Here is a 16,581-nt window from a genome sequence, read left to right as displayed (position 1 = left end):
AGGCTGATCCTCATTGATATCATCTCAGCAATAAGATATTTCTCTTCGGGTTTCCCTTCCTCTCATGCTAATACCAAAGATTTCTTTGAATTCTGCCCTTAGATTATGCAAGGGGAAACATATAGCTTGAAAATACTGTATTTCGAAGAGAGATTAAAAAAAATCAAATTCTCTGGTTACTAATTTGAGTGATGTGTCTCATAGTGCTTTTCAATTCTAAGGAGATTATCAAGGATTGTGTAGGTAATCTTTCAATCTTCAGTAAGTAGCATTAACCCCAATTTGCGGGTGCTAAGAAGCAGTGCTTTGGGGTCTCCCAGTAGATAAGGGATTTAGCACCTGCCGTGTTTCCAGTCTGCATTGCAGCATGCATTTTGATTGATGTATTCTGAGTGTATGGATGCCGCTGTCCCAGGAAATTTTGCATTTGACCCAGGGAGTTTTTCTGTTGAAAGAGGAGGAACACTGAGTGTCTTGATCCTGGTGTGTGCTCACAAGGTAACCAGACCCAAGATTTTAGACTTACCGTCTATCTCCATTTTACTGATGAGGATATGACACTACAAGGGCTGATAAGAATATTTGCCAGTGACTGTGAAGGTCAAATACAACAAGTAGCAAAAATATATAAATGATTGGTTGCTACTTATATATTGTTTCTCATGTAGCTCTGTAGTCATCCTTTTTTTAAAAAAAATTTGTAGATTTCTCTTTAAATTTTTTTAATTTAAATTAGAAGCAAATCACGTGTCAATCCCAGCTCCCCCCAGTCCCCCGCCTCCATAACTCCCCATCCCACTCCCCCTCCACTACCCAGGGAGGGTGAGGGCCTCCATGGGGGATTGCCAAAGTCTGTCATATCATCTGGGGCACGGCCTAGGCCCTCCCCCATGTGTCCAGGCTGAGAGAGCATCCCTCCATGTGGACTGGGCTCCCAAAGTCCATTCATACCCCAGGGATAGAACTGGTCTACTGCTAGAGGTCCCATATATTGCTGAGGCCTCCTCACGGACCACCCACATTCAGAGGGGGTCTGGATCAGTTCCTTGCTGGCCTCCCAGCCAATAGTCTGGGGTCCATGAGCTCCCCCTTGTTCAAGTCAGCTGTTTCTGTGGGTTTCAACAGCCTCATCTTGACCTCTTTGCTCATCACTCCTCCCTTTCTGCAACTGGGTTCCAGGAGTTCAGCTCAGTGTTTAGCTGTGGGTGTCTGCCTCTGCTTATATCAGCTACCGGATGAAGACTCTAGGGTGGCATATAAGGTAGTCATCAATCTCATTATCAGGGAAGGGGTTTAAGGTAACCTCTCCACTATTGCTTAGATTGCCAGTTGGTGTCATCCTTGTAGATCTCTGGAATTCTCCCTAGTGCCAGATCTCTCATCAAATCTATAATGGCTTCCTCAATTATGATATTTCTCGTCCTTCGCGCCTTTATTCTTCTCCTGACTCAACTTTCCTGCTCCCCCATTTCCTCCTCTCCCCTCCTCTTCTCCCCCTCTCTTTCTCCCAGCTCCCTCTCTCCTTCCCCCATGTTCCCAATCAGCTCAGGAGATCCTATCCCATTCCTCTTCTCCAGGGTACCATGCATGTCTCTGAAACCTTTCCTTCATGTAACTTGAAACTTTTGTATTTACTTTAGAGCAGAGGAGGTCAAGGGCAGATCTTCTTAGACTCCATCCAGAGGGATTTAGTTGATGAAATGTCAGAAACATTATCACAATAGTATGTACTTGCTGTAAGAGGAGAGCTGTAAGCTACACCATAGAACACACAAAATGAGGAAGTAGAAGATAACGTGAAATAGTCATTTTTCTGTTGTTTGTAAGCCATGTGCCAGAATCTTCATACATGGCAAGGCCAGCCAGAGAGAGGTTTGTTTATTAGCATGGACTCTGAAGGAAGATGTTGCATATATAACCCTATGGTCTCTGAGCATCAAAAGCATAGTTCTTATATGCTGGGACAGAATCTTAAAGTGGAATTTATAAGTATTCAAGGAATAGCAGAAGAACTGAAATTTGCCCCAGTTCTGCAGGTTGCCACCCCTTCTTTTGTTTAGATGGAGGTGGGCTGTAGAGTAAGTAGCTCTTTGGAGTTGTTATGTATGAAGTACTTGCTCACTCGCAACCATGGTTGCATGCATCTGATTCTTCATGCCTCTTTACCTTATTCCCTGAAACTAGATGCTGGAAATCAATTACCCCAGGCCTGTTGAAGGAGCCCTTGGGTCTGGGGACAGGTGACTGCCCAGAAGAGGCCACGGAAAGTTCCTAGTGAATTTGTAGGGATGTTTGTGAGGTCTACTCATAGGACTCTGTTAATGCTTTGTCCTAATGACTTTCCTGTCTATCTTGGATTTCTAGTCTATACCAGCCTTGAACGCTGAGGTCTCTCTGCTGTCGCTCCTGACTTCTACCTCTCCTGACCTCTGGTAACTGGTTCTTCTGGTCATTTCCTTCTTGTGCATGGATGTCTAATTTGCTGTAATTTCATTCTGTTTAGTTCTATTGTTCAAAATTACAAAACTGCATTTTCATACCCTTCTGTACAGATAATCTTTTAAGTTTAAACAAATGGATTGTGTTATGCATATTCTTCTATAACCTTACTCTTCTCCTTACAAGCCTGTTAGAGATTTTCCCCACCTCCTTTCCATGTAAAACTACCCTATTCTGACCAAATTGTACATAGAATTCCTATGTCATTGTAGAGATGTACATACATTGTGTCAATAGTTCCCTGTGAATTGACTTTGGATTGTTCCCAATTATTCTTTTTTTTTTTTTTTTTTTGGTTTTTCAAGACAGGGTTTCCCTGTGTAGCTTTGGAGCCCATCCCCAATTATTCTTATAAATGAGGCCTTCATAATGATTGTTGCTTATATGTCTTATTGTATTGGGGACTGATTTTAGTATATCATGGGGCTAAACCCCTTATGGAACTGTTGAGTCCAGAAATTAAAAGAATATTTATTTGTTGTTAGGCATTATTATTATTATTATTAGGTATGTGTATGGTGCGTATGTGTGTGTCTCTGTGTGTGTGTGTGTGTGTGTGTGTGTGTGTGTGTGTGTGTGTGTGTGTAACATTGCATGCAAGCTGCATTGCACATTTAGAAGGCAGAAGAGAACTTTGTGGAGTTCCTTTTATCTTTACATGGGTTCTGCATTGAACCCAGGTTGTCAGTGTTGTGGGTATCCACCAGAGAAGCCTGCTGATAGAAAGTCTTTGTTAGCTGGCTGGTGACTATACTGAGCTTTTAGGATCCCAGTGTAACACCAAACCTTTCCCAGACTGAGCTTTTAAGCACAAAATCCTTGTCCTGGGTTGACACACTTCAGCTAACAAGCATGGCTAGCCAGAAATGGAACTACAGAAGCCAAAAACCAAGGTTAGTACATTTAGAGCCGTTCCTAGAAGTTTTTGCTTTACCTATGAATTGTTTATAATTTTGTTGTTGTTGGTTGGCTGATTTGGTTTTTTGAGCTCTGGCTGTTCTAGAACTCACTGCATAGAACAGGCTGGCCTCAAACTCACAGAGATCTACCTGCCTCTCCCTCTTGAGTACTGAGATTAAAGGTATATGCACCTTGTACCTTGCCATATATATTTTTTAATATATTGTGCTTATGTTAGGTGAGGATGTTCAGGAATTCTTTCTGCATTGAAAATTCTGTATGCTTTTGTCAGTAGGAGAAAAAAAAAGGGATTTGGAGATGCTGTGCTATTCTTGCTGGAATGTGCTCGGGGAAGGGTATGAGAGGACACGGTGAGCTGGTGGCTTGTGTGGCTATGGCAGGTATAAAAGGCAGGCCCAGGGAAGCAGACAGATGTGGTTGAGGTTGGGGTTGGGTGGTGAAATCCTGTCACACTGGGGAATTGAAATCCATCTTGAAACCTAGACCTTACACAAAGAGGAATGAGAATGGCATCTTAGCAAAGTGGGGCTGACTGTGGTCTTGAATGGGCAAAGAGATAACCTAAAAGATCGTTGCTGTAAACCCAATAGGAGGGGTTACAGGCCTGAGCCACTGTGAAGTGGAGGGATGGGAGACTAGTGCTCTATTTAGATGGTAGAATCAGTACTACTGGTAACCAAGGGAACAGATCAGGACCCAGGGAAGAAGAGGTATCTTAATTAGGTTACTATTGCTGTGATGAAACACCATGACCAAAGAAACTTGGTGAGAAAAGGCGTTTATTCAGCTTATGCTTCCACATCACAGTTCATCATTAAAGGAAGTCAGAACAGGAACTCAGGCAAGGCAGGGACCTGGAGGCAGGAACTGATGCAGAAGTCATGGAGTGGTGCTGCTTACTGGCTTATTCCTCATGGCTTGCTCAGTCTACATTCTTGTAGAACATAGGACCACCAGCCCAGGGATGGTACCACTCATAATGGGCTGGGCCCTTCCCCATCAATCACTAATTAAGGAAATGCATATATGGAGGCATTTTCTCAATTGGGTATCCCTTCTCTCTGATGACTGTAGCTTGCGTCTAGTTAACATAAAACTAGTCAGTACAGAAAAAATGAATTGGGGTGGGGGGATGACTGAGCTCACATATGAATTAGGTAAAATATATGAAAGGAGCTACTAAGCGAAATAGGGACTAAAAGAAGAATATATTTGAGATCATGGTTAAGAGCACTGACTGCTTTTCCAGAGGGCTTGAGTTCAATTCCCATCATCTACATGGCAGCTAACAACTAACTGTCTGTAACTCTAACATCTGATACCCTGACATCTGTGCAGGCAAAACACCAATGCATATAAAATAAAAATACATAAATCATTAAAAATGAATATGTTTGAGATCAATTTGGGATATGGTGATATGGAACTAAGAATGCCCAAGTAGACAGACATGTGTAGTCAGCAGGTGAAAAGATTGGGCAAATGGGGGTTGGTCTTGTTTGCTGCACCATTTGCAGCTAGAGCAGCTATGAAGTGGAGGGATGAGAAGTGTTCTATTTAGATGTTAGGACCAGTAGGGGGTGGTGACCAGATCAAGAGGGCAGAAGCAATGGATAGATGAATGAGAGAGAGGAGCTCTCCCTGGTAGAGCCAGTGGGGTTGTCTAGAAGACAATGTGTATTGCAAAGAGAAGGAGCCATGTGAAGAATGGCATCATTTAAGAAGATGCATGGCCACTATGAAAGCCACATGTGGTGGGCACATTAGCTGTTCTGTAAACTGACACGCCCCAAGCACTCCATAAACACTTCTTCAAAAAAGTGTTCTTTGAAATTATATATATTCATTAATTTTGCTGGAGGGTTTCATGTTTGCTAGGGCATGTATGTAGAAGTCAGAGAACAGCTTGTGGGACTAGGTTCTCTCCTTCCATCCTGTGGGTCTTGGTGATTGAGCTCCAGTTCCAGAGCTTGGCAGCAAGCACTTTTATCCCTTGAGCTTTCTTGCAAGCTCTATCAGTAGTTACCACCCAAATGCAAGTTAGTGGGAAGGAGTAGAACAGAATCACCCCGAAGGTTCAAGAAGGGATCATCAGTCAGAGGATGCCCACAGTCATGAAATGGCATCACCAAGGTCAAGGGAGAAGAAATTTCCAAAAAACCAGAATGACAGAATGGGTATCAGTTGCTACTCAGGTGAGCTTGAGAGAGGATGGGGGGGCGGACAGGACTTTCAGCTAGGTGGCTTAAAGAGGTCAACTTCGTTTGTGCTGGTAGGGTCTGGATATGCACAAGGAGTCAATTTTCAGTGAGTTATGGAGTAAGCAGTGAGGAAGCCAACAAAAGCAGTACTCTCGGGTTGAAGTATTTAGATTAGGGGGGCAGCTTTGCCCCTTGCTTCACTTCCATACTGAGACCGGTCAGTCTCTCTGCTCATCTTTGACCCCAGTTAATGTGCTGTTCCTTTAACTAGAGGCCTCTGTATCATGTGAGAGTCTGCTAGCAGTGCAGGTGTTTGGACCGGATCCAGACCTAATGACCCAGAAGGTCCAGAGGCCTGGCCTACTGGAAGAATTTTCAGAAGGTATAACAGGGGACTTGGATATGCTCAAAAAAATTGCAACCCATAGGCCTAACAGCCAAGATCTTTAAACCTGAGTGCAGGAGAATTGAGGCTCTGTCCTTCTACTTAAAAAGCAGCAGAGACCCAGCTTCTGCTTGTGCGTATGGATGCAGGAGCCTAGAAGCCTCATTCCCCCATGAAGACTCACATTTTCTGTTACAACACAAAACATTATATCAGTTTCTTTCCCATGGCTGTGTTTAAATACTATGACCATAAGCAACTTAGGGAGGAGAGTTCATTTGGCTTCTAGATCCAGAGGAGAGGTCCATAATGGCAGGGCAAGTATGCTAGCAGGCGACGGGAGGAAGAAACTGAGAAGTCACAGCTTAACCTCACACAGGAAACAGATATAAAGAGTGTGTGAACTGGAAGAGAGATGAGGCTCTCAACTCTCAAAGTCTGCCCCCACTGACTTCCTTCCTTTACCAGGCTGGAACACCTAAAGGATCTATAATCTCCCCAGGCACCACCAGCTGGTGACCAAGTGTTCAAATATTTGAGCCTATGTTGGGGGGCATTTCTCTTTCAAACCACCACAAACCTTATCTAAAGACATGCCCTCCTTGTCTTTACAGGAGGATTTGGTTTTACTTTTACTAAAGGTCTGGGATTCTCTACTCCCATCTTTCTGTTCTTAAATTGCCATTCGGTGTTCTGTGTTTGCCTACCATTTGAATGGCAATGTTGGGAAATCTGGAGACAGTGGCAGATGCTTTCCTGATTCTACTCCAAAGTTGTCAAAACATTTATTTTCTTTTCCTTACCAGGTCTGTGAACTGGATATTATCTTTAATTTTGAAAAGGCATATTTTATCCTCGATGAATTTATAATAGGTGGAGAAATTCAGGAAACATCCAAGAAAACAGCAGTCAAAGCCATTGAAGACTCTGATATGTTACAGGAGGTCAGTATGGTTTCCTATGCATGGGGAAGATGATGTTGGGTTGGGTCCAGCACTAACTATAATATAGCTACCACTCTGAGTACTGCACCTACATGCTGTGTTGGGCATAGCTTCTACTTTAAACGATTTACATGTTAGCTTACTCAATTCTTCCACCATTTCTAACTAGGTGCTAATCTGTTCAAGAGGTGAAATGTCTTGCCTATTTTCATAGTTAAGAAATATGAAATATCGCTTTGGACCCTTGCAGTTTAGACATGAGTTTTTGCTTGTCCTGTTTGGCTGAGCATTGGGGTCTGAAAATATCCTACCCTCTGAGAGGGTATCAACTGCTTGCTTCTATTCTTTGCAAACGCAATTTTATGAGATGTATAAAAAGACTTTCATTAAAATATCTTCTCTGCCCTGGGAAGGGAGAACAGCAATGCATAGTTATTTCATTTGCTAGGAATATTAGAGCTATGTTACCGAAGATGGCATTCGTCATTTTAATTGAAATTCCCTACCTCTTGGGAAGGTCTTAGGTCTATGTGCTCTTGTTTGCATGAATGAATCAGGAGCGCTCATGGCTGGATTGCTGAGGTATAAGTGGGTCCTGAAGCCTGTGCTTGGCGCTGCTTCTTACTCTGATGGCGTCATATAATATCCTGGGACTTTTCTTTTTAGAAGCATCCCAGATGTGAATCAGATGCAATAGGGGAATATAACCTACATTAACCCCTTCAAGAACACTGAAAAAGAGCACTGTGTTCTCTGACCTTTGCCTTCTAAAATGAGGTAGCTCTGAGCAGTCCTAAACTAAGCATGTTTCTAGGTGTGTAGATTCTGTCCCAGGTCTCCCAGAATGTGAGTGGATCTTCCTTCCTTCCCTCTTTTCCCCCTGCCACCTCCACTCTCTGCTGTGTGTTTGTCTTTTTGGACAGTCTTAGGATATAACTCAGGCTGGCTTTAAACTCACCATTCTCCTGCCTCTACCTCCCAAGTGCTGGGATGACAGGCATGTACCACACCTGGCCTCAGTGGGTCTTTCCATCTTCCTGTTTTCATAACAGCAGGTCAAGAGTCAAGAGGATTTCAAGGACTATAAAGTACCTTTTTAAAATTGGTGCTAAAGCCATTCTTCCTGCTCTTTGGAAATAAGAGACTGATTAAGTTAATAAGACATTAGGCATGATTTCCCAGCAACTGTCTTGGCAGTACTTTGAACTGATTCCTTACTCCTGCCCATGGAGGGACTCCATCCTCAGGTGAGTGGATATGCAGAGAGACCAGGGTGGGTTTCCATGAGCAGCTCTGTGTGCCCGTTAGGCCAATGCATTCATTGCTAGATGTGTTATCCCCTTGAACAAACACGTCAAACCTCTTTGAGTCTTACTCTCTTACTTGACTCTTTCCAAATGTCACAAAAGAGGGTTTTATGAGGCACGGAGGACATCAGTGCTTGGAAATTCCACAAAAGTACGTCTATCAAAATATGCTGGGGTGGAGAAGCAGGTAGTAGGAAGTGGGGCTCTTCCTAAGCCCCTCCTCTTGGTCTTTAAGACAGAAGCTTCTTAGAAGGAGGCAGACTTTGCACAGGTTCTTTGGCACTTCAGTAATTGAAGCATCCTGAATCGAGGCCAAGACACACCTGTGTGATTTCCAAGTCCCCCAGCTGCAGGAAACAGGCTTTTAAGAGCTTTCAGTGAATCTGTGTTCCTAGTTCCCTTTAAATCTTGGAAGCAGGTATTTCAAGAAGTGAGCCCTGTCACAGTTAAGCACTAATTGGCTAGTTCATGTCCCTGGTGACTAAGTGGACAGTATGAAAGGGTATCGTTAGGTGCCCCTGTGTTAAACCCTGTACCCCAGTGAGCAGGCAAGGTTGTGACTTTAAATGTGTCTTTAAATGGCACCTGTTGAATGACTAGAACCTGTCAAATGAGAGAGTGTTGTTAGTGTCCTCATGGGCTCTGGTACCCTACCCCCCGGCCCCAGTGATGTCAGTGAACATTTGGGAGAGTTTGTTGAGAAGTTGACTTTGCATGTCTGTGTGCTTCAGTAAGTATAGGGTGTGTAGGAGAAAACGTTCAAATTGCATAAAGGAGAAGGATTGCCCCTTTATTTCCTGACTTTCAGCTCTTAGTACGTATTAGTAGTTGCTGGAGGCTGAAGACCTTTATGACATTGTCTTTTTTTAGAACAACTAAAAAGGATGAAATCGCTCTTTGGACTTTCCCCTCAATTACACCTAATAAAAGTTTCTTGGGCCAGGGGAGAGAAACACAAGTTGTTTTCACGTATTTGATAAGAGGATCAATAGTCTCAAAGCTCCAGGTGCTCAGATCTTAATAACCAGGTCAGGAAGTCTGATGGGCTGGGGATGACTTATGGGAAGGGGTAACAGCAATGAGGGTGATGCCATAAAGTTAGAAGCAATGGAGAGGTTGTAATTCTCAAGGTTACCAGATAGGGGCAGCCATAAGTGAATGATCTTCACAGACAATGGCCTGGCAGGAAGGGAAGGTCAAATGGAGCCAAGCCAGAGGCCACCTCGAATATACATGAGGATGCATGAGCAGCTGCTTGGTGTACCCCAGTACTTTCAACCTTCAGATCATAAACTAAAACCACAATGTAGTATAAAGGTGCTGTATATTAGGTACAGAATGTATACTACCAAGGTGTGAGAGTCTCCAGATGGGTCCCAAGATACAACTCTAGCCTGACTCCCTGAGGGCAAGGGAAGACAAAGATTTGAGACTGTGACCCTTTTAAGTCAGTTCCAACCCTTTTTAGTGGCGATTTCAAGAAGACAACAAATTCTTATACCACTTCTTTATGCCCCTGGAGTGATAGGCCTCAGAGAGGGCAGGTAGGGCAGCCCTGGCGTCACCTCATGCTAATATAGGGTAGATAGCCAGAGCCGTGTAGCCCCTTGCGTCTGTGAGGCATTCATTGTATGCCCTTGACTGTCTCATGCTCCTTCAAGGCTGTAGAAAGGGTCAGGCAATGTGTGCATATAGTCAATTCATTTTAGTCAAATGAGGAAAAGTAAGACATTTTAACTGCAAAACCTATATAACCATAGCACATATAAGAGTATCAAACAGAATATGCTATTCTAGATTTTATTTTGTCATCTTTTTAATATTGATAATGTGCTGTCATCTCTTACTCTAAATAAATTTTAGACTCTTGGATCTTTTTAAATGGGAATAAATACTACAAAACCCACATAGGCTGTGAACCACTGTTGATACCTCAGTCAAGTTAAAAGATAAGGATGGAATATTCAAAGGCAGATGTCTTTGGATATAAATAAACCTTTTGGGTCAGTGCTCAGTTAGGAGGCTGACAAGCTTTAGAGAAAGTATGGTTGACTAAGCACAAATAATTTCAGCAGTGGTACACTTAAATCCTAAAGGGACAGGGAAAGGAGTTAGAAACCTGATTTCTCATTTGGGTATCTTCTAGAGCAGTAGTTTTCAACCTTCCCAATGTTGAGACTCTTTAATACGGTTTGTGTTGTGATGACCCCAAATTCCGTTGCTACTTCATAACTGTAATTTTGCTACTGTTATGAATTGTAATGTAAATACCCAGTATGCAGGATATCTCATATGTGACCCCTGTTTGAGCTGCTCTAGACAATCTTGCTGGCCAATAGCTTTGGTCCCTTTGGCCCATGCTGCCAGTCTTTCCTGGGATGTTGAATGGTGGCACACATTTTGGGATGCATAATTAAATGTTGATTGCTAAGCAAGTTGATAGTGACTCACAGTGACTTAAAGTATTGCCTAAGGATAACTTGCTGTCTCCCCTACCCCCTGCATGAGCTCTCTTACTGATGTAACCTGGGTCATTGTTTTTCACAAATGTGTATCTGTTCAGAAGGAGGGCGTTTGCAATACCACTGTGGAATTCTACCTGTCTTATCAAACATTTGAAAGAAAAGACGGAGACAGAAAACTCTATCTTTGGGGCTTAGTAGCAAGCTTGAAAACTAAAAGAGGTTCTGGATGCTTTGGAGAAATGCTCTTCCAAAAGGCATGGCAGAAATCTTCCAGAATCATGGGCTAGTTATCACTTCTGACTGGGCTGTAGCTTTAATGAAAAGGTTTTGCAAAGTACTGAAAGCAATGCTTATGTTGTCCATGTATACTTGGGGCTTTTGTAACCGTGTACCTGCATGTGGTCTTCACAGCCATTTAGACTCATAAGCTTTGAAATCAACAGTGGTATCTCCACAGTTATTGTTTTAACATCTCTTTCCAAACATCCACTTCCTGAACAAGCTTAGCCTGTTCTGAGTTGAAAGTGATGGATTTACAGCCATGGACATGTAGACAAATGATATTCAAACTTGTAGAATGCAAAGATTTATGTCCATATATGATTTTGAAATTTTTTCAGTATTGCACAAAAAAAAAACCCCAACAGAATGAAAAACAAATCATAGTCTGTTAACGCATATGGTTTACAGGGAAAATTACTCTAAGTCATTGCTCTCTTTCAGACAATGGAAGAATACATGAACAAGCCCACATTTTAAGTGTACAGTCTACTTGAAGATTCGGAGTGCTTCGTGTTTTGAATCTACAAATAAGCAACTTTTTGCATCCAGTCTCTACACAGCTTCTGGCACCATGCCAAAAATAACTTAAAGGGATTCCATGTTAGCTAGCAAAACTTAATGTTGTTAGCATAATGTATTTATAGTTACTATGTGTCTGTATTATACTGTGTATGAGTACTCATTGTTGCATAATTGCTGCAGATTGAATGGTTGCTTGCAGTGTTTTAAGTCCTTGTGATATATTTAAGGTAATTTCAAATATTAGTTACAATATAATGATTTTTGTTGCCACTTGATCTTATACCTGTAGACTGAAAACTACATTGTACTAACACACAGTTTTGAATGTAAAGTATATTTTATATAACTAATGCTTTTCCTAAATGTTTTTTAAGAGGTACATGAATGCAAATTTATGCTAATAGTTCAGATTTCATACATGATGCAGACATTTTTAATATGTTCAATACTACTTTAATTTCAGGTCAGATACAGTATATCTGACTTTAATGTCTTGAATTCAACTTATTTTTTTCAGAATTGGGATAGAACTTCATAAGTGATTTTGGTGTCTTAGAAGGTGCTAAATTGAGGTTTTTACTTTATTTTCAGTTGAATATAAGGGACATTTCAATAAGGTTATGTTTTCTATAAACTATATATTTATTAAGCTTTCAGGAGATCTGGAGATAAAATGTAAAAGCATCTCCTACTATTACCAAAGTACTAAGAAAGGAACAGCTAGAGCAATAATTGTGATCTCTACTGCTAATGTATATCTCATGTTCCAATTAGTCCTTTCGATCAAGAGACTTCTTCAGAGTGGAATGTACTAGGCTTCCTTAGGGCATGTAGTTTCATTGTACCTTTTATGGGAGGTGATTCTATTCCTTTCCCCTCCTCCTCCCAGGAAAATATTGTCTGCTGACCACTGTTATTGTGACCATGTCACCTTCAGGCTTCCAAAACAGAAGATCTGCATAGTCAGGATCTTATTGCGCTCAGACGTGAGATAGGAAGTGGCTTGTAGCATTTGTTCTTGGCGCCTGTGTCTGGAGTTTCGTGTGTGCATTTTCAGTGTTGGTTTCCAGGTCTGATGTCATTCATAACAGAGTTTTTCCTAAGATGATAGTGAGCTTGTTTTTGTATTCTGTGGATGATCCCAAAAGGTGGCGCCTTAGAGAATGTGATGGCTTGTTGTCTCTGATTCATCTCATCAGGCATATTTAAAGGATGGTGGCAAAACCAGAGCAGAATAACGGTCAGACACACAGAACATTCCTCAATATAACCATGTATTTTAAGGCAATAAGTCAGTTTACATATGAGGTAATAACTGGGCTTTTAGTAGCTGATGTATCTTCAAAATAACAATATGATTACAGCAGCAGGTTGACATTTGTCCAACTTTGTTTAGACAGTCTTCAGTTTTTTTCACTAACTTAAAAAATGATAATTTTTTTTTCAAACATTCTGTAAAACTGAACTTTCTGTAATTTCAGAGGTTTTCAGGTTCCTTCTCATTGCTTTTGGATGAAGGTCTCTTTTGAGCCTCATTAAATGTACTGCTAATATCCTGAATAATAGCATATTTGACACTGTCCAGCTTGTACAAGGATTCTTCCTGTTAATGTACACATAGAAAGTCATATTTATGTGGCATTCTGTGGTAAGTCCAAAGGATTTGAGGAACAGCTCACATGAGCTTTAATGAAAAAATCATTAGGTATATTTTCTTTATTATTTTAAAATTCTAAGAAGTACCAAGTGAAAGAAAAAATAATACTGAATTTGTATAAAACTCTCAAATAAAATGTTAAAAAATGTTGATGATGAACTTGAGTATGCTTTTATGACTTTATATAATATATATATATATGTATATATATATATATATTTAAATAACCTTTTAATTCTTGAAATTCTAACTTTAGTTTCTGGTATAAAATCCCTTTAGAATTTCTTGCTATACTCAGAAGTGCTGGCACCTACCTTTAATCCCAGCACTTGGGAGGCAGAGGCAGATAGATCTCTGAGTTCAAGGCCAGGTGGTCTACATAGTGAGTTTCAGAACAGTCAGGGCTACACAGAGCAACCCCGTCTCGAGAAATGAAACAAAACAAAACAGCAAAACCAACACACAACAGCAACCAAAAAGAAAAAGAATTTCTTGCTATTTGGCAATAAGGAGAAACTCAACAAGGCCGAGGTTCCTGGGAGAAGAATATCTCTTTCTTTTCCCCCTCCTGTTGTTTTAGCATTCCCTCAGTGGGATAACCTGATTTTTTTTTTTTATAACCTGATTTCTTTACTGGCAGCTGAGGAAGCAGTCAACATTTCATTACTACCCTTAACAAATGTCAATACATTTTTTTGTGATAAAGTAAGTGAATTTTCTCATCCTGAATCTCTTAAATAACATGAAGGCTTTCAGCAAATACATTGTGTTTCAAAACCCCATAGTTCTTTCAAGATGTTTATTATCAAACCTATAAAATATCATTGATGGCCTGCATGGAGTTTCACTTCTCAGAAGTCTCATCAATAAATGCACTGATAAGTGTTAGTGTGATTTTTTCAGTGTTCTCTGCATCTTTTGATACAATACAATCAGATGTTTTGGGACCTATAAAGCCCGCCAAGAACAGGTTTCCAAGGATGGTAAAGTATTTTGTTTCAACCCTTCTTGTGACTTGTTACAAACAGCTCATAAAGCTGCCCCTAGACGACATGCCTAGGAATTGGATAGCGGTAGTCTGTTTTGTCCCAAGTGAAACCAGAAGCATCTAGAGGCATCTAGGGCTTAATTAAAGTTGCCTCTTTCTCCCCTTCCTCATCCCTTTGCCCGCCTGTCTCCTCACTCTTCTCCTTTCCCTCCTCATAACTTTCCTCCTTCCCCTCCCACATCCCCCCCCCTTAATGCCTTCTTCCCTCTATTTCCTCCCTCCTTTTCATCCTCCTCTCCTCTTCCTCCCACTCTCTTATTTAGCCTTCTATTGCTGTGATAAAAACACCATGACCAAAAGCACCTTGGGGAAGAAAGGGTTTATTTCAGCTTATGATTTACAGACCATCATGAAGGGAAGTCAGGACAGGAATCTGGAGGCAGGAACTGAAGCAGAGACTACACAGGGATGCTGCTTACTGGCTTGCTCCCCAGTGCTTCATCTTGCTTGCTTATTCTACCCAGGACCACCTGCCCAGGGTGGTACCACACTCAATGGGCTGGACCCTCCCACATGAATTTTGAATCAAGAAAATGCTACAGAGATTTGTATACAGGCCAATCTGATGGTGGTAATGTCTCAGTTGAGGTTGCCTCCATATAGGCGACTCATGTTTGTGTCAAGGTGACAAAGAACTAACCAGCACACTCACTGTCATTTTTTTCCTAACACACAACTTCATTGTGTAGCCTGAGCTGTCCGCTAGCCCCTTCTCCTCCTGCCCCTGCTACCCAACTGCTGAGGTTATAGGTATATGACATCACACCTGCCTTACGTCACATTTCGATGTACTATTTGGCATGTAATTCAAGCCTTCAGATAGGTTAGGGTAAGTTCTCCATGAATGAATTCACATACTGACTGAATCTCAGGGTCCTCTTGAATATGGGTCATTGGTCCATAGCATACTTTCTTCCCATCATGACTTCAGTTCTAGGTGTTCATTTACTATTTTGCAGGAATGTTATCAGAGAATGTTCAAACATTTCTTTTGAGAGAGCATCTCTGTCTTGACTAAGAAGAGTCAATTAATTTGAGATACATTTGTGTATGACTCCATCATTTTCTTTCATGAAGTGACACTAGGTATGACAACCACAGTCCAGGGCAGGCCTCCTGCTTAGGAGTAGTTGGCCAGCATGAATCAGACTCCATGGCTTTTGGTGGAGTTTTTCTCTTCCTTCCTTCCTTCCTTCCTTCCTTCCTTCCTTCCTTCCTCTTCCTTCCTTTTTCTTTCTTCCTGTCTCTCTCTTTTGAGTAGTAGGAAGGAGGGACGATCTGGGAGGCAATGGGGTAGAGAGAAGAATATGATAAACATACTGTATGCAATTTTCAAATAATAAATTATTGAAAAGAAAAAATAAAGCAAAAGTTAGGTCATTTACATTCATTAAGATGGGATCAAATAAACTGAGAAGTGAAAGTGTGATAAATTTTCAATTAATGCAGTTTAAATTTGAATGCTTGAAATATTAATTTTGGTTTAATAAAATGAACTTCCATAAAGGTCTTAAACTATAAATATTAGTTTTAATTATGTAGTATTAAATACATTTTTGTAGAATTTATCTTCTACAATGAATTGACTTAATGAAATTACATTTTCCCATTATTAGAAATGAGCATTTTGGGGGAAAAATGCTTAATGGCATTTTGTCTAGTTAATTTTTGAGTAATTGTAGGATTAAAGGCTAAGACTGAAATGATGGAAAAACGAATAAGCCAAAGTAAGTTAATGAGAAAAATGACTAAAATCAGTTACATGTTCTACATGGAGCAGTAATCACATGTAGTAATATCAACAAATAAGACAATTTTAGATTGTTAATTGAAAAAATTTACTAAAATTATAAAAGCATAGTTTGAAGAAAATGCAAATCTTTTACATGTACAACAGACTTAGACACAATAAATAATAAAGTAAAAAAATCAGGTGATTTTGATGATTTTAGGATACGTTTCATGGAGACTTTTATTCTAGCCTTCTCGCTCTGTATCCTGGTCAGTTTTTTGTCAACTTGACACAAGCTAGAATTATTTGCGAAGAAGAACCCCAAGTGAGGAAATATATCTATCAGATTGACTGTAGGTAAAGTCTGTGAGTGCATTTTCTTGATTACTGATGGACAGAGGGAAGGCCCAGCCCACTGGAGCAGTGCCATTCGTGGGCAGGTGGTCGTTGGTGGTATGAGAAAGTGAGCTGAGCAAACCATGAAGAACAAGTCAGTAAACAGTCTTGTTCCATGGCCTTTGCTTCAGTTCTTGCTTCTAAGTTTCTTCCTTGAACTTCTCCATTCACAGTGACTATGCTGCTCCTCCCTAAATGGCTTTTGGTCACTTTATTACAGCA

At 40.9% G+C, this 16,581-nt stretch overlaps 1 protein-coding gene across 2 annotated transcripts in view; it reads left to right on the top strand.

Moving 5' to 3' along the window:
* Positions 1-13,333, top strand: part of Ap1s3 (adaptor related protein complex 1 subunit sigma 3) — a 61,994-nt gene extending 48,661 nt beyond the window's left edge. Inside the window, exons 4-6 of one of the 2 annotated variants that reach the window (XR_003481557.2) lie at positions 6,813-6,950; positions 8,003-8,197; positions 11,446-13,333. Coding sequence is in view for 1 of the 2 variants with exons in the window: in XM_027397347.2 (XP_027253148.1) it covers positions 6,813-6,950; positions 11,446-11,481 (174 nt within the window). In the remaining variant the exon portion in view is untranslated. The remainder of the gene's footprint in view (positions 1-6,812; positions 6,951-8,002; positions 8,198-11,445) is intronic. The other variant, XM_027397347.2, reaches the window with a different exon arrangement.
* The last annotated feature ends 3,248 nt before the right edge of the window (positions 13,334-16,581 follow it).

The sequence above is a fragment of the Cricetulus griseus genome, chromosome 2 (assembly GCF_003668045.3).
Source record: "Cricetulus griseus strain 17A/GY chromosome 2, alternate assembly CriGri-PICRH-1.0, whole genome shotgun sequence".
Classification (NCBI taxonomy): Eukaryota; Metazoa; Chordata; class Mammalia; order Rodentia; family Cricetidae; genus Cricetulus; species Cricetulus griseus.
The sequence above is the reverse complement of the archived record's forward strand: the minus strand, read 5'-3'. Positions and strand labels throughout refer to the sequence as shown.